The sequence below is a fragment of the Gymnodraco acuticeps genome, unplaced genomic scaffold (genome assembly GCF_902827175.1).
Source record: "Gymnodraco acuticeps unplaced genomic scaffold, fGymAcu1.1, whole genome shotgun sequence".
Taxonomy (NCBI): domain Eukaryota; kingdom Metazoa; phylum Chordata; class Actinopteri; order Perciformes; family Bathydraconidae; genus Gymnodraco; species Gymnodraco acuticeps.
In genome coordinates this window covers 9,077,385-9,096,207 of record NW_022990295.1, presented here as the reverse complement: position 1 = coordinate 9,096,207, position 18,823 = coordinate 9,077,385, and the positions used below count along the sequence as shown (strand labels likewise).

General features: G+C 39.1%; 1 protein-coding gene across 1 annotated transcript; it reads right to left on the bottom strand.

Moving 5' to 3' along the window:
- Nucleotides 1-155: 155 nt before the first annotated feature.
- Nucleotides 156-9,563, bottom strand: LOC117549948 (peptidase M20 domain-containing protein 2-like). The gene is made up of 7 exons (XM_034222138.1): nt 9,110-9,563; nt 4,441-4,589; nt 4,197-4,339; nt 3,512-3,666; nt 3,035-3,161; nt 2,774-2,881; nt 156-2,658 (listed from the first exon to the last, which is right to left on the bottom strand). The coding sequence occupies exons 1-7, from the start codon at nt 9,500-9,502 to the stop codon at nt 2,483-2,485; spliced, it is 1,251 nt and encodes a 416-aa protein (XP_034078029.1). The 5' UTR covers nt 9,503-9,563; the 3' UTR covers nt 156-2,482.
- Nucleotides 9,564-18,823: the final 9,260 nt, after the last annotated feature.

The following is an 18,823-nucleotide window of genomic DNA, read 5'->3' as shown; positions in this document are numbered from 1 at the left end:
AACTCACTTCAGTTATCAATGCAGTGACTCTTTACAACTCTTTAATTAAAATATGAACTGGAAGCGGATTACAGACACATTCCTTCTCTTTTGTATATGAACTAGACGTGACAATCAATGGCAAACTGAAAATATTCAAGGTTGGTTTGTCGTTATTATATTCTAGATATCATTCTTCGTCGTAAAAATCTCAGCTCTTGGATGAGAAAAAAAAAGAATTTTCTTCTAAAAACCTGATAATGTGATTATTTTAAAGTGTTTCCTTTGCAGCACGTTAGTTTGATTCAGAATGTGTTAAATGTTCTGGTGATCTTGCAATTATTTTGCTGTCAAGTTACTTACTGTCGTGCATTTTTGTAATTCGACATAGTTCAATATAAAGAAAAAGAGCAACAAATGCAGTCAATAAAAACACAAATGTTAATATTTATGTTAAGTAAATCCCAAACATGAATTATGGTATTGACTTGATAAATGTACTAATTTCATATTTCAATATTTTATACAACTGAAGCTCATCTCCTCTGTTTGATGTTGTGAGGCTTTGAGGTTACAGTGACCTGTTAGTTGCTAGTGTTATCGTCTTTTTCAGCTATAAACTCAATTATGTTTTGGTGGTTAATGACAATTTTATGACAAGAAAATCTGATATTATAGCAAACGCTGGTAAAAAATGTATCAATGGGAAACATGTTTGATAATGAGCTTACAGGTGCTGAAGAACACAATCACAATACTGTACATTTTAAATCTCCTCAGTGTAATACATGTACAGATGTAAATGGATGTTGCTGCATGGCTGAATATCGCTTCTTTCTGAATGTTGCTTCTGAAGACATCAATTAAAATCTGCTCAAAACAGTTAAAGCTTTTGGCTACATTTTTCTGGTACAACCTCTAGAGTCTCACAATTTAATCCAATTATCCTGTTCTCCTTTACAGTATATTTAAACAGCGCTGCAGGACAAGCTTTCAGTGATTAGACTTTGCCTCTCCTCTCTCTACAGCACAGGTCTGATATTGCTGATTAGCTTCATACCAAATCATATATATCTATAAATCCCTTATTTCACATGTGAGCAGTTAATGGTATTACAGAATATAAATATATATCCTCTGAAGTAGAGAAGTATCAATGAAACTTGGCTTTAATACATTAAGCCCATTTTCTGATTTCTTACAGACAAAAGAGTATAGGTTTTCTTTCTTTTTTGTACTTGTCTTTTTTGTTCAAGTAACATCACCAAGGGCAAGCTGACAATTCAAACTGAATCCCTGCAGCAGAAAGAAATGAAAAGAATAAAGCATCCAAAAAGATGTCCAGAACTGGATTTTCCACCACATCTGTGACCACTCCAAGGCGCTCAAGGGAAGCAAACGTTTGAATCGACCTGTGTGCTGCTGGTGAAAACATGCTGAGAAATCTGAAGGAGTAAAAAGACCAATGGCAGAACTCAAAGCAATATCCTTTCTGTTGAGTTCATGTATGAGATACGTTCATTCTTACATTCTCTACAAAAACTGTTCGTACAATTATGAACAGTGTATCAAATCACCAGTACAAAAGATTGTGACGTTTTAGGCTTATCTGAATTGTGGTTCTGGATGTATAGATAGTAGAGAGTCCACAGAACTAAGTCGGCAGCCCTGATAGCAATCTGTTTTGGTTTTGGCACAGAGTGCTTGGAGCTAAACCTCAACACATCTTAGTTTAGGTTTAGCATAATAACATTTGTTAATTAGCGCTAAATGCAAAAACAATTAGACGGATGGCAAATTATTATCTTTATAATATTTTTTAGATTTCAAAAGGTCACTTTTTCCAGGTCCTGGCCCTGAAAGAAAAGGTACCCATGCTGGTTTCGAACCTCGACAAGCATCAGATCTAGTCGGAATAAACCTAATAAAAGGTGGTATTTCAGTTGTAGTTTGCAAGCATTTTTCATGTGGGTGCAGTTTCCTAATTTTTATTTTGGAATCTGCTTATGTATTGCTAAGTATTACTAGTTTTCAGTACTCTATTTGAATGTATTTCTTCTATATTATTTAATTGTATTTATGCCACACCTTCTCTTTGTGGTGTCCTTAATACAATTATTATTAGTATTATTCATATATTTCTTTAAGCTCTTTCCTTCAAAAGTAACCATACTATGTATAGGAATCTACTCAATCAATCAATGTTTATTTATATAGCCCAATATCACAAATGTTATATTTGTCTCAGTGGACTTCACAGTTTGTACAAAATATCAGTATGACAATACGACACCCTCTGTCCTTTGACCCTCACATCGTACAAGGAGAAACCTCAGGGAGAGCAACAGAGGAGGGATCCCTCTCCCAGGACGGACAGACGTGCAATAGATGCCGTGTGTAAATCGAAAAGATAATATGTTTACAACATAGGTAGACCTAGACTTAAAAGCCCAACACAACCCTGAACAACTATTTTCTATAACTGTTATTCATATTATTGTATTTATGGAGCTGTCAAAGATGTATCCGTGCCTCCCAGGTGTTTCCCCTGTTTCAGTTTGGCTTGGCTGAAGTCCTCTCTCACTTTCCGCAGCAGATCGGGGGAGCATACTACATCCACAGCTGTCATAGCCAGGGCTTTGGCAGTCCTCAGGGTGTACAACTGGGCCTTTTCAGCTCCTGGCACATAGAAAAAAGTAAATAGAAACTAAAGAGACAAACCAAGTGACCTGGAAAACCGTCTGATTGAATCAAAGAGAGAACATCTGCTCACAATATACACATGCTGCCTTACCTGCTGCCACAGCGTACTCCTCAGTGTGGTTTAGCGCATCAGTGCAGATGTAGAAGAAAGGATGGATACCGGGGACTACGTATGATACGTTGCCAAAGTCTGTAGAACCTGCCAGATAATTATAAATACCCTTCAATAATTATTCTTTGTTCATTAAATTCAATAGAAAGCTGTACACCTACGGTATTTAAAGTTTTCCTGCACAAACCAGGATAAAAAGCAATAATTATGTATGATTCATGTTTTTTTTGCTTCACATACCAGAAAAATTGTTTGGCTGCTCTGGAAACTGAATCCCCAAAGCTTCTCCGTTATTTGTATACAGGTTTGCTAGCGTGGCAATAGGCAGAATGTTATAGTAGGAATCGTATGGGTAGATTATCTCCACCTGAAGAAAACACAAGTATTCTTTCATTTAAAAAATATGACATTTAACAATAGAGATTACTCTCATACATCAACAAATATGGCACTCCGTGCATGCTCTCTAATCTCAGCTTAACTTCCCTGAAGCAAGTGCAGACGTAGGAGAAAAGCCGCCTGAAGATAACGGTGAATTATGTAAGAGTCAAACAAAACTTGGGAGTATTAAAACAGGAATATGTTAAAAAGGGCAATATTATATAACAGCAGTCAACTCCAACGTTGCATTCCTAAGATTTGTTAAAACACACTGTTTGTGCTTACATCTGCGCCCGAGGGAAGCTAGAGGAAGTCGAATTTTTTAGGTAAGCTTACTTGGCAGCCGGTGGCAACAGCAGCTGCCCTGAAGCAAGCCTCAGCCTTGGCCTTCAGGTCAAAAAGATCCTTCACCAGCGGCGTGCGCAGATAATACTCCAACTCGGTGTAGGCAGGGATAATGTTGGGCTTCTCCCCTCCATGTTTGATGATGCCTGGAGAAAAAATTACATGAGGAAGCATAAGATGGGATGCATCCGTCACACCTGCAGTATTTGTTTATCACAGTAATTATTTTAAGCACTTTCTATTTTGTTGCTGATATATTGAGTTTATTTTATTTGAAGATATGTGGGCTAGCTCTTGACAAAATGGAGGCATTATGGAAGGCGTGATTTGACAAATTTGTGTCATGACACCATCTGAGAATATTGCTGAAACATTTTTAAATACTTGGAAAATTGCCTCACATAGATACACTCTGGTTGCTATATTTACATTAAATGTCTGTGCAACTTCACTGTCATATGAAGACAACACACAGCGGCATAAGTTTGCAAAGGTTCATTTATAACAAGTAATTCAATCACGTCACTGACCTCATCATGCAATTTTGTTGATACATTTTATCTTTCTTACCACATGAAGAACTTCTCATGTAAATGGTAGTAAAATGACTTTGAGGGGAGACTGTTTTTAATAAACTTTAAAGCCCAGCTGATCACAGATTCTGCCTGTTTCTCACCGTGAAGCCTCCACTCTGGTTTGAGTTGCTGTCTGAGTGCAGAGAGGTTGCTGTAGGCCAGCACAGCAGCATCCAGGGCGTTCACTCCCTCCCAAGGGTACGCAGAAGCATGAGACGCTTTCCCATAGTACTTCACTATCACCCTGTGTCACATCAATAAAGTGCTTTAATGGATATCTGAAATATACAACAGAGGTTAACATCCACAGAGCAGGTTGTGAACTTATAAAAGCTGTGAACTCACTCATCGAGAGCGACACCGGGCAGGAATGGAGCATCTTGCTGAGCGGGGTGAGCCATGAAGACCAGGTCCATGTCAGCGAACGCACCTGCCTTGATCAAGTCAATCTTTCCTCCTATAGCCTCCTCCGCAGGAGTTCCCAATACTGTTATCTGGGTAAAAGGTTTTTTGTTCAGTCTATTGACATCATCATATAAACACTTTTTACAAATAAAAAGTATTATGATGCTTAGTTGTCATATATCTCTCTATTATCTGAATTTTCTTGTGTGCTATGTTAAAGTGAAAATGTTGATTTCTTTTTAGATTTTATGGAATTGTTGTGGAATTTATAGATATGTCATTGGGGGTGTTGAAGCACTAGGTCAAGAAATGTGGCCCTTGTTAAGTCTCAGATGTTGGAATAAAGCCTATCCCCTTGCTATATTTGGCAAAAGACCAACAGTTCTTTACTTCTGAAAATGTGAAGAGCAGTTGACTCATAGAACTGTGGAGACAGGGCTGGCCCTTGGCACTGGCTAACTAGGCGGTCGCCTAGAGCGCCAGATCTGGAGGGGCGCTGCGCTGGGAGAAAAATAATTATAATAAATGTTTTTTTTATTTTTATTATTCTGCTTGATACTGCCCTTGATGTAATACATTTTCATTAATAATTTAATAAAGTAAACACCCTTTGCACCCCGGGCCGGGAACGTTTTGCATTTGCCCTGTACGATGGGCGCTGTAAGTGATGAAAGTGGGGGATGTTGACTTATCAGGCGCCCGCAGCTCACAGCCAAAGTGCGAGGGAGCCTCCGAGCGAGCAAGAGAGAGAGAGAGAGAGAGAGGGCGCGTATCGGTACCGCGGATTGTTGTTGGATTGAGGCTGATAACTACAGCTCAACGAGTGTTCAACTTTAGATAGTTCACTTTAGTCTAAGTTCAGTGATTCCCGCAGAAATGAAATATACTTTGGGGGAACGACTCGGGGTGGGGGGGGGGGGGGGGGGGGGGGGGTGCGTGAAAAAAAATCTCCTCAGAAATCTCTCAAAAATTTAGGAGCGGGGCTAGTCCTGGTGGGCTACCCAGGCTGAGTGACAAGGTGGCATCCAGGAAACTGAAATTTGCAGGTCACTGCCATCGACACCAGGAACTTCCAGCTGGCAAGTTAGTACTCTGGGAGCCAACACACGGGCACCGACCAAGAGGGCGCCCCACGCCAACATACGTGGAGGTGCTGAGGAAGGATGTGGGGGTGGAAAGCTCCACAGAGCTGGCCGGGTGTATGGAGGACCGTGAGGATTGGCGAACCCGTTGGCAAACTCGTCTAAGGACGACCTAGTAGTAGTAGTCCTTGATTGGCTCAAGTTCACACCTTTTTAGGGGCGGGGCTAGTGATGTTGTCCCGGGGATGCTTAGGAGTTGATAAAGGAGATAATCCCACTAACGTCATCATTTGATTCCAAAAGTGGGTCTGGACTCGCGCCCATAGAGGCTGTTTACCAATATAATGGCTCCCCCCAAAGTATAATTTATGGGTGGCTCCCCCCAAAGTATAATTTATGGTTTTTTAAGTTTTTTTTACTCACTGAGCACTCATTGCCACCAATGCAAATGCAAATGAGTGCTCACTGAGTAAAAAAAAATAAAAGAACACACAAATTATACTTTGGGGGGAGCCATTATACTTTGGGGGCCCCCCAAAGTATTAACATGCTGTGGGAATCACTGAAGTTATCTCAGTGGGTCTCAAACGGTTTGGTCACAATTTAAACAAATATTTCCAAGGCACACCTTTATAATTATTAGGATAAATAAAAACAGGTTTGAAATCATTCCAATGTATAGGACAGTAACCAAACATATCGTTTAAAACTGGAGATATTAAACAATGTGCATTACTAAATGTTAACTAGGTAAAATAAGATATGAATGAACAACAAAAATAAAATACGTTACATTTATTTATTATTGGCTATGGGTTATTGGTTATGTTCACATACTTATTTGATTATTAAAATGTAAACCGATTTTCATATGGGTGTTTTAGAGTTGTACCCCCTAGATCTAGTCTCTAGTAATTGTGTGCTTAAAGTGCACCAGATTGAAGCATTTTACTTTAAAATGTTGAAAAAAATCTTTCCGGGGGAGCATATCCCTGGCCCCCCCTAGAGGATGTGACGTCCACCCGCCAATTAAAACATGTTCATTCAATAATGAATACATTTGAAACCTTCTTCATGTATATAACCAACATGTCAAAACGTTTCAGTTTTTGTAGTGTATTGGTCTTTTGTAGAGATTTTTCATTTATTCTTTATATATTCTATTGTGTATTGCTTGGAGGGGGGGGGCACCAAATCATCATCGCCTAGGGCAGTGGTTCCCAACCTTTTTTGTCTTGTGTACCCCCTGAGCCTTTTGTCATACCATGAGTACCCCCTCACTCATACGTGCTGATGATCCTTCACAAGTAGAACGTAACTGATTATTGAATGAAAATAACTTTATTTCATCTCCTTAATTTGAACATCTAATTCTCAGGCATTTTCTTAATTTTAACTTAAATCACTCAATAAAAATGAATATGTTGCCTTGAAAATAAATAATATAATCAAATAAATACATATGAAATCAAAATAATCAACTTATCTTTGCTATATATATCTTGTAACATTTAGGCTTAAACCATGGAGCCCCTTTGAATAAGTCCCCTTTAAACAGGCATTTAAACTTTAATTCAGGAACAAAACACTTAGCAAAATAATATCCAGAATCAGTATGGCCTAGCAGTTTCTTTTCACCAGTCATTTACAACTTTTTTTTGGGATGGGGGGGGGTTAAGCACAGTTAGTATATGTTTATAAAACGGACAAGTCAAATCAAGCAATCTGATGTTTCTTAGCCGTGATATAATGAGCGTAGGCCTATATCCAGGGAATAGTTGTTGTTACTTTTCACAAATCAGTATCCCTCCGCGTCTGAGAACAGTTATAAAATCCTAAACTAAACTTTATATAATAAACTAACTAACTAACTAACTAAGCTTAAGATGGAAACATTTAAGGTTAACTTCGACCTCCGGGGTGGGCTTACTATGGAGGAGTGGATTGAGAAGTGCCTATCTCCAGAAAAAAAAGCACCTAAACGACGACATTCGCTATCTGTTATTGTTGTTGCATAGCAACATGTGCAGAAGGCAACGGAGGGACGATTTTATTTTATTCCCGGGCTGATTTTTAGTCCCAGTTCGCCACTGAACGTAGCTATTATGTAAGGTAGTTGTAAATCAAACAAGTGCAGTACATGCTATGTTATAAAGCCGTGGAGGGCGGGAGTTTATAAACCAAAGAGTAACCGCCCTTACGGGACGCTGTAATAAGTAAAGCGAACGCACCCGCAAGGACACCTGGCCTCCTATTGGTTGAGGGATTTTGACAGGATTGTTGCACAAAAGTTTCGAGCGCGCACAGAATACATCTGAGAGCAGAACAAATCTGTAAACAGCAATATATCTGAGTGCAAGCGTACAGTTTGAGCAGAAGCAGAGCTAATCTAAGTGCAAGCAGGCACTATTGGAGTGCGAGGACAGGGTTTGAGGAAAATAAATACATAAAGTATGCTCTCAAATTTAAATACCACGCTCTTGAATAAAGATAGGGAATAACCTCCATAGTTTATGTCCGACGCATCTTTGTAACGCACGAAGGACAGGAGCTGCGCTTCTCCACTCACATCTGTCATTTCATCCAGCTGCAAAGCGAACTGACCGGCTAGTTTTATTTTGTTCACCACTTGTCCAATTATATTCACAGACATATCATTGATCCGATTCCGACGGGATACGGTGTTATTCGACAGGGGAACTTTCTTGAGTGCTTCGGCTGCTTTCTTGTCTATCATAATTTCGGCCAACGCAGTCGCTGCAGGGAGAATGAGCTCAACAATAGAGTGAGGTTTTTTTTATTTAGCCACAAGCAGGGACACGGCGTAAGATGCCTCGAGTGCTTTCATTGACACATTCGTGGCTTTCATCATTACTGTCTGGCTCGACTTAAATTCAGACAGCTTTCGTCTGTAAAATTATTCACTTTTATCGACACTTCCCGAGTGTTTGGTGCTCTGGTGTCTCTGTAAATGCGCTGGCTTCATCGCACTATTAGCCAGGACTTCACCGCAAAAGAAGCACTGAGGCTGCGGTGGGTCCGCAGAAGTATAAATGAATCCAAATAATATATATGTTTCACTGTACTGCCTTGGTTTCAGTTTGGCCTCTTTCTTACGTTTCTCGGCGGGCTCCTCTGAACTCTGGCCTGAATCCAGAGCAAGCGGACGTTTCAGCCATTTATCCATAGCGCAGATCTACCAGTATTTTTCTGGCTGCAGGTAAACAGCTGTTTTCATTGTGGGATTTTGGCGCGGTTGTGCGTGCCACAGACTATTGTTTCCCTAGGGAAACAAATCGCGCACTATCATTTTTGACGGGATTATTATTTGTTTTACTTGTCACCTTGGAATTCCACGTACCCCCTACAGTTCCCTCGCGTACCACTAGGGGTACGCGTACCCCCGGTTGGGAAACACTGGCCTAGGGCACCAAAATGTCTAGGGGCCCTGTGTGGAGAGTCAAAGTTATCAAAACAGTGAGCTGTCATAGTTTGCCTTCTTATTTGAACCTAACCTGAATGGTTACCTTAACTGGTTGAAGGAGTTCACTCTGGTTCTCTAAAGCAGCTTTCAGCCCCAGAGCGGCTGCAGCTCCCACCTCCGCTATCAGGTTGTGCCCGCAAGCGTGTCCGATACCCGGAAGCGCGTCGTACTCGCAGAGGAAGCCCACGTTCAGTGCTCCCTCGCGGCCACCGACCAGATCCCAGACGGCCCGGAATGCGGTGGGTAGTTTGTAGTGACTGTCGACCGTCCATGTTTTGTCCCGAGAGAAGAAGCGGACCAGCCTGTCGTGCGCCTGTGTCTCGTTTCCGCTGAGCTCGGGGTTGCTCCAAATGTCCCGACTTAAACTGTGCAGCTCGTCTTTCTGTGCATCAATGCACTGCTGCAGCGCGTGCTTCATCTGCTGCTGCGAAGCCATTTGTACGGACAGTCACGACGCACAGTCCCAGCACAGTCAGCAAGCAATACATTAATAACCTGACCCGTAGGCCTAAGTGATTTTGTTCCGGGTCATTCTAAATTCACCCTGCCTGTGAGTCTGGAGTTATACAGCTAGAATTAGACATTCTAAGAATTATGTTCAAAGTTCAACATCATTAACTAAACCTTGCCCACACTAATGCAGTCTAAACTAGTTCTACAGTCAGCAATGAAACAAGTATTCAGTTCCTTAATATGGAGCAATACACATTTTAAATGGCATTGCTTCTTAACATTAATTATTGCATCATAACCTAAGTGTCACTATGTTGCAGCTGGTTAACCTTGAGCAAATATAGGTTTAATTGACAACCTAATATAACAAATTAAAGTAACACTACAGAGGGTACCAACAATGGAAATAATATTTAAAAAATGGGTCAAAATTACCCATCTGTTAAAGTTGGTTGTTATGCTAATGGATGAATTTGAAAGTTGGGTCAGTGCTGGATTGACCCAGTTGCCTACTCGGTCCCGCGATTAACCCACATTATAAATACTTTTTTGTGTGTAACATTACTCTTTATTGAGTTTGGCTATAGCCATTTTCATTATTTTTGAATCTGTGAAATGTTATAACAATAGCCTACATGATATGTGGTTTTGTATCTTATCTTTTTAAAGGAAATGTAAGGCTATCATTTCTCTAAATAAAATATATGATTATGCAAGGGAGGTTTGTTTTTGAGTACACAACTTTCTCATCCATCGTCCTGGGTGAGTAGAATAAACTTAACAAAATCGTATTTTTCTCCTTTCCCAGATAAAGAAAATTCTTATAGCTGGGCTCACCTTACACAAAGCGCTTCCAACCTGCTGATAGTGATCAGTGATGATCCCAGGTAATATACTGTATGTTCAGGTACAGTATATGAGATTGGTTCTGTAGATTTTATAAATAGAAATAAAAACTTGTCCTGTGCTTTCTTCAATCTTCATCTCATGCAATACCACCTTCTACCTCTTTAATGCAGTTATGTGGACATAACGTAACCAGAAATAGGGAGTATGTTGTATGTAAGCACTTTGAATTGCCTTGTGTTGAAAAGTGCTATATAAATAAACTTGCCTTGCCTTGCCTTGCCTTATGTTGCCTTCTCTTTTATTAACATCTAAATGAGTCTCTTTGAATGTTGCTTGCTATCTGCTGGCCAACATTTCACTCAGTCCATTCTTTTTTCTATTTTTTCTATTTCACTGTTTGAAAGTGTGGCTTATTATCGCTTCCATAAAACAGTCTCTAAATATGAAATGCTGTTTAATTTAAAACAGTAATCTTGGGTAGGGAATTGGGGAGACAATCAAATCATATTCAAAAAAATGTATTGCCAGCTCCAAAAACATAACCTTAAACACACTAATACATAATTTTGCACGCCAATCATATGTTATTTATTCAAGATTTAACACAAACCCTCTATCAGGCCTATGTTCCTTGTTGTACTGAATGCCATGGAGGCTTAAAATCCTCCTCCCATCTGTCTGTTACCACACTAGAGGGACCCAGAGTGACATACTTAGAAGTAAAAAGCTCCATCTCCACATGGTCCTGCATTTAATAAGCTGAGAAAACCATCAGTATTTTTTCTCAATTCAGGTTTTACCTTGAACATCGGCATAGATTGGTAATTGATAGAAAAACCTTCACATGTTCTATTTATATTCTATAGGTATTTTATTTATCTATTTATTTATTAACTGATTGCCTGTAGCTATATAACCGTACACATGCAGCAGGCAAACAATGCCTTCCCTTGCTCAAGACGGGCCCTGTAGAACAAGGTCAATTAGCGCTGAATGAATAAAGACAATGCTCCACAGCTGTCACACACCCAGCGAGGGTGAGTGTGTCTGAGTTTGGGAGAGAGCAGGTGTACTTGTATGTGTTTCCTGTCTGTTTTGGAGTTTGAGGTTAATTGGGGTGGGTTGTCAGTCAGGAGGAGACATGTTGAACAGCGCTCTGAAAGCTGACATGTGACATGGCCTGTCTGTCAGCTTACTCAACGCCCCGCCGGTGATGACCGCACTCTCCATTGTGTATCAATTAAGTGACATCGAAGAGAGGCATCCATGTGTCACTCCATTGTGTTATTCAGGGATTGCCCCCAAAAGCATGTGTTAAGTTTCACATGATTATACGTGTTTTTGGCATCACGTATTGGATCGTTTATTCTCAAATCATTGAAGCTTTTGAATGTTGAATTTTGAGTATTTTTATTTTTGTAGAAGATAATTGTTTCAAAAAGGAAATATTACACTGATAAACCCACATCAGCTCAGAGGAGAAAGAAAATCAACTTCATCAAAGAGTAAAAGCTAATGCAACCACTGAATGATGCAGCTCTCATGTCACTCATGATACATGTGTTAACAAGCGTTCAATATTTCAAGCAACATAGATATTTTAGGATGAGCCACTAGTTATCACACCAAGCCAGAATGATGCATGAGTTGTGATATATGCGTCACAACAGCAGGATGCCCCAAAGGAAGGCTGTTTTGACAGCCGCAATGAATGGATGTGCTCCCGATGACAGCATGTCACCAACAACAGACTTTGCTTGGGTGTGTGTTTGTGCATCTGTGGACACAGTACAAAATGTGATCCACATACTAATGTGTTTGTGCCTCTAGACTCAACCAGCAAAACAGTTTTTTATGATAAAAGAAAAAATGTAAATGGTACAAAATCGTATTTTTTGTGAAGAGATTGAGGCTGACACATGATCTATTTGTTGAGCAGTTTCAACTTCAGGTTGATATCATGGCATAACAAACCTCAATTAAAATTGTGACAACACAGTAATCTTTTGTTTTCTAACGATGTTGTTGCCATTGGCCATGAAAAGACAAAACAAAGGTAACACCAAAAGTGTCTTAAAAAAGTAAGCTTAACTTTGTGTGTTTTTTTTAATGTCTTCTTATTCATATTCTACATCATAAATCGCCCCTCTGACTCATCTCAGGCCCCTGTAGGGCTCATAAAACCCAGAGTGGAAGCAACCTTTGTATACAATTGACCATACATCCTGTATACTTTAGATCACAGATAACAGGTTTGCAAACCATGTTGCTGTGTTTTTGTTAGTATTTAATATTTTGTGTTGCATATGATTGACAGATTCAAAATGTATTTATAATAGATGACATCTCACGTAGTAATTTAAAATATTGACACAACACGAGTGTTTTAAATTGACAGTGTCCTCCTTTTTCTCTTGTCAGTTTCCTGGCAGAAATCATCTTCCATATTAGCCTCAACTATATCGATTCATTTTCTAGCCAACAGACAAATATTCACCCTGACAGGTCGTTGATGAGCTTGATTTAAACATGAGGTTCCAGCTGACTGAAGGGAACCGACAGCGTGTCAGTCGTGCTTGCTGTGTCCTGTCAGCATCACTATCAAACAAAATGCACCCTAAGAGGAGTCCCCCGGAAATCCAGCCTGCAATGTTCGATCTCGCCCAGCAAGCTGCTTGGTGGTTGGAAAACATCACCCCAGGGCATCAAGAATACGAGTGTTCATGTGTGTGTGGTTTCATGTGCAACATGACATTCCTGTTTCTGTCATTAATGTCACATCAGTGCACACAGTGTGCCTCTGCAGTCTCTGAGCTGGAATACATTAACACCTCGGTTTACCAAGTCTTCCTGCATCCTCAGGCAGTGGAGTGGGGGTGGCACTACAGCATTTGTTCTTGTTTTTGTGATGCTTTGAGAAGGCTTCAGCCTCTAAACAAGGTAAACCCACCAAAAAACAACTATTTGTTAAACTGTCATGGCTTATGAATACTATTTTGATTAAACAGCCCCCAGAGAGCCATAATCAAAATTTTCTTTGAATCACTGATTACAATTATACACTTTGTCACTTCTTCCAGTAATTACCAGCAAATAGAAGCGTTCACATTTGCTGTTCCTAACACATCTTGTAAAAATTCCCCTGGCACACGGATAGTGAGACATTTTATCATCTTGGTTGTGGTTGCTACAGACAGGACGTGATTTGTTTGTAATGGATTAAAAAAAAACAGGCAGGGAAAGCCATTACTGCTATGCAAAATAAGTAGGGAGCAGAATACACAACAAATGATTTGGCAAAATAGATGTCGTATCCACACATTGCAAAAACGTCACTGGGAAATTGTCTTACCTAGAAACTTAGATTGCTGTTTGAACAAAAAACCCTAGTACTGTCTCAGACTGAATCAAATATGTTCTCGTCTGTCTGCCTTTGCTGCCCTGGTTGCTCCTGCCGTAGCGTTGGCCTTTTCTTTGTTTGACAGCGCTGAAAAGGCTGCTGTCTGCCCCCCTAACATCTCCCTTTGTGGGCAGTGTGTTGAACAGTGGGAGTACGAGTACTCAGCAGGGCGTGTGCAAAGCGGAGCTGAAGTGCTGATTTGAACTCTCACTGAGTTGTTGTGCTGGCTGGTCTTTTGATGGCATACAGCACATACATCAGTGTATGCTAACAAAAGGTAGCTTTGGTGAGAAAGATGAAAGGCTTAAATCCTCATATATTACACGCAATGTTTGGAACAATAATAAAGCTGATAAAACTATACAAAAGTTTTCTTGGGGCTTGCATCTATTGTTACCAGAATCTCATAGGAAGCATTAGTTGAAAAGGAGTAGACTTGTTGAAAACAAAAGCTAAGCCCGTAGACAGTCACCACATTGAAAGTGCAAAGCAGACCACAGCTTAGCCTCATTTTCATATGACCCACATGTATTGCACTCAAAGGTTGGTACTCTCCTTGGTACATTGGAAGCTTAATTTGCTGTCTTCAAAATTCACTCAATGTTCCTGAGGGCGCAGGATTCATTTCAGTTTTCTGCTCCAGAGGAGGGGAGAAACACCTCCTTCTCTTTGGAGGATCACCACATCTGATAATTGCCAACAGCAGAAACTGTTTAAATAAAACATAAACTGGTTGGATACCAGACAGCTGGGTGACAGAATGTCTGCAGAGAAGACCCAGGGATCAATTAGGCATCAGTGTTTGTCTCTAATTATTAAAAGGTCTGTGAAAAACACAAGAGAAATATAAGAAAATTGTTATTTAAACCCTTTTAGAGGGGCAATACACAAGCTGCTAGGGAGCTTTCACTAGAGGCAGTTTGTTTACGGGAATGAAACAAGAGTATACGTACTTAAAGTCAAATTTCACTGCACATACCATGATCAAAATAACTAAACAAGGTTTGATTAGGTCTAATTTCTAATATTGTTCACAAATATAACGTTACATCAATTGTCTGTTTTATCTTGTAAGTAAAAAAGAATGTAACACAAAGAGCCCTGCTAGTAGAGATGTAATGTAGGTAATTTGCACCTTTTTATTTGAGAGGGTGAACATGCTAACATTTGCTAATTAGTGCTTAACACATATTTTTTATAAACCAAAGTGTTGGACAATTTATATTTTCACCTAATGAGGGCACTAGACTAAAAGTTGAGGTCTCACCAAAATAAACATATTTATATTCAATAACATTGAATTCATTACATTCATGTGTGTATAAAACTGAATGGCATATAGTTCTAACTTCAAACCACAAATGCTCACCTGATGGTGGTGTTATGAAACAAAAAAGTAAACCAGAAATAAGTACAAATAAATTAAGGGTTCTTCCTCTGGGCAGAATCCATTTAATAGGTTGTTTTTTTCAAATTTCCATGTCTATAGAATTCTTTGTTAGTTCAAGGAAAAGATTCAGAGTGTCTTCTTCTGCATTCATGTTGTACCTAAAGACCATAACTGTCACTGGGTACATATTTATCCCTGCCTGTCCTTGCTCTCTGCACATTCTCCATCCAGCCGTCACGTTAGAGAGAAAGCTTGAGTGTTAATTGGACGCTCTCCCATGGGAACTCGTAGGCGTCTTCCTTGTCCTCTCTGTTTATCGGCTAATGTGATTGTTACGGCTTTCTCGAATTCATAGCGACTCCTGAATAATGAACATGCTTAGTATTCCTTTCAGACTCTTGTGACCTGTTGTGAGTGAATGATACTTGAGCCTTCAAAAAATTAAACCCCAGCTCACACAACTGGATTTATTGTAATACAAAAGACACAGTGGCATGTTGTCTTTCTGATGGTTGCTCTGTTGCAGGGATAAATGAAACCAGCTTTAATGCATGTCCTCTTCTGACACTAGCAGTGTATGAGTGTTTCCAAAAATCCTTGGGGATAATCTCACACATTAGTGGGTTAAAGGAATCATTTGACATTTTGGTCACACACTTACACTCACACTTACTTTCGCTCTTGAGTAAAGATCTATTCCTACACAATTATATCCAAGCGTATTTCCCCAAATGTTTTGCGATTCCTTCAAATGTGAAATGGCTGATCCTTATAATATTTTCATAGCGGAAAGCACAAGATTAGGATATGATACTGAACTCACTTCGACAGTTGTTGGTTATTTGACCTGAATCTCATCAATCAAGGTCCTCTGGCTCAGTGGTTTGATTTGTATTTGACCGAGTGTAACAGCTGGAAATTGTATTAATTTCACTCTACATAGATTTAGTTTAACTTAATTTATAATACATCCTGTTTCTACAATGCTGCCCAGAGGCCATATTTTTGGAAATAGTTAAATCTTTGCAATTATGAGTTTCAGCAAGTAGATAAAGTGAGATAGTATTCGCTCATGAAATTGCTTTTGTCTAATTTGATTTTCTAGAAGATAGTCTCACAAGAAGCAAATCCTCCTCACAAGATTTCCATTTGTTTTGGTATCATGTTTGATGGAGATTAAACACACCCTAATGTGTGTGTAATATTGTGTCGCAGCTTAAAAACTAATCTTACTATTATTCTTCAGCCTGTTGTTTATTCAAACAACGTGAATCATCAGATATACTCTCTACACCACTGGTATTCAGTTTTCACTTGATATAATTACTCATCAACTGAATATATCCAGTATATTGTGACTGTTATGTTTTACATGGTTCATAATGCTGTTTCAATATGTGACAGTGTGATGAAGATAAATACAGTTATAAATATAAATCACTGCAGTGGTGATTTACACAAAGACTCGCTCAGCAGCCTCTTTATTACAGTCATGGACTCAGTACTTAACTATCAGACAATCATCAAACAGGATGTGAGGACAGCGGCACTCTCCACAGGACGCCGTTCACAGCCTGATTAAAAAGGGAAGTAGCAGTGTCAGATATTGTGAAAAATGGTTCCCGCTTGTGGTTAATCACTGATAATCCCTCCAAAAAAAAGAGTAATGACAGCTTGATTTAAAATTAAATAAATTAGCACGCACACAAAATGTGTCCAGTGAAATCCCTCGGCTTTGCATCTATTTTCTATTTCGTGGGTAGTTTTTCATACAGTTTCATTTTATTTATTTAGTGTGTCTGTTTTGTACTTTTTTATAGCAGTTTTCCTTTATAAAACATGAAAGGATGCAATGCCATGACATTTTATGCAAGACCGTGCTGTGATGTTTGTTGGTATATCGATTTTTCCATTAACCATTACATTTTTTATTAAAAGTAATTGTCTTAAAATCACATTCATTATAACTGTGGTCATGTTATTGTTTTCAACAGTAGTGGTTCTAGAACATTTTACATGGGGTGGCAAAGGGGGGGGCAAGAGGTCATGCCAGGGTGGCATGGGAGGGCGGACAGTACGTGGTATTTTATACTGTATATAACCTATTTAATGTTAAATCATGCCCTAACACAAGTGTTCTTCATGCACGAGAAACAAGGTGTTCAAACAAACTAAAATATAGTATAAAACAGGAGAAAATACTCATGATATCCTAGAATTCAGTAAAAGTACTTTTTTTTACATTACCCATCTCTTAAGAGAGCTAAAGGTGACCTGTGCAGCAACACATTTCAATAAATATTTGTCAATACTAAGAGCCGCTAGATTGTGCTGCTGTAGTAGAATATGTATGCAAGGAGAATAAGAACATACCATGTGGTCCAGCTGGAGTCTCATCTGCCTCCTGATCCCTGCCTCTGGCCCTCTTTCTGACACTTCCTCTTTATTCCTAACATACATTTCTTCTTCTTCACTAATGTCTTCATCTCCTCCTCTTCCTCCTGCTCTGACCCTCCTGGTCTCTTCGGTGTACTCTCTTTTCCTTTTCCTCTTGCTGTTCATCCTGATCACTTCAGATATGTCTTTTTGTTGTTGTTGAATCACTCCAGCTACTCTGGTGTGCAAGAGTCTACTTGTGAAAAGCACTGGTACAAATGCGAGTATAACTTTACACGTTAGGGCCATGTAGCTAATAAATAGTATAATACATATAAAATAAGAAAGTATTTATCAAGCGCACACAGGCAGCTGCGTTTAGATCCAGTTTGACGGTAAAGGATGTATCCTGGTTTAATATATCTGGCCTCATTGCTGTGATGTGTCATTTACGTGGATGTAATAGTACCGCATAGTTTAGCAAATAAAGTGATCGATTTCCCAGCTTCCGTTGTCTACGTAGTATTTTGTAAAGTATTTTGTAACTTGATTTTTGTTCTTGTTTTTTGGTGCACAAAGTTTAAACTTGTGACAAATGTCAACATGAATCACGTTCCGAGGATATAAACATTGTACATTTCTGACACTACATTACCTTTACCTTATTAAGATAAGATAAGATGGACCTTTAATAATACAATGAATTCAGTAGTAGTAGTTAAACAGCAACAGGGTAAAGATTAAAAAAATTCAAGAAAAATAAAAATGATATACAGGTATATTGCTATCCTTAGTACAACTCCAACTTGCATTTCATTTATGGAAGATTAGGTTTTTATATGTCAATGATCCTTCAGTCGAGCACCGCCCAAATCATGGTCTTTGTATTCTGGTGTGGAATGAATAGCATGTGTGGCTTGTTTTTTTCACATTTTCTCCTTTTTAAGAGGCTGTCTCGCATTTCTTGTTTTGCTTTCAGGCTTCAAGGTAAAACAATTTACAAAACAAACGAGAAAGGAACAGAACAAAACACTAATGCTTTCATTCAACCACTACATCCGACCTCCTGCCCCTGCTTCCATCTCCCCTTATTTATCTCTTTTCAACACCACTGAGGCTATTTTTCAGGACTGAAATTTCCACTTTTTGGAGGTCATGTTGTCGGCATCTCTGTCGGTTTGTATTTTTGCCAACCCAAATCTCTGTTGAAAATGAATTAAAAGTAATTTTGATAAAAATAGAAGCTTGTTGATGTTAGCGAAAGTGAAAATCACAAAGACATGGATAAA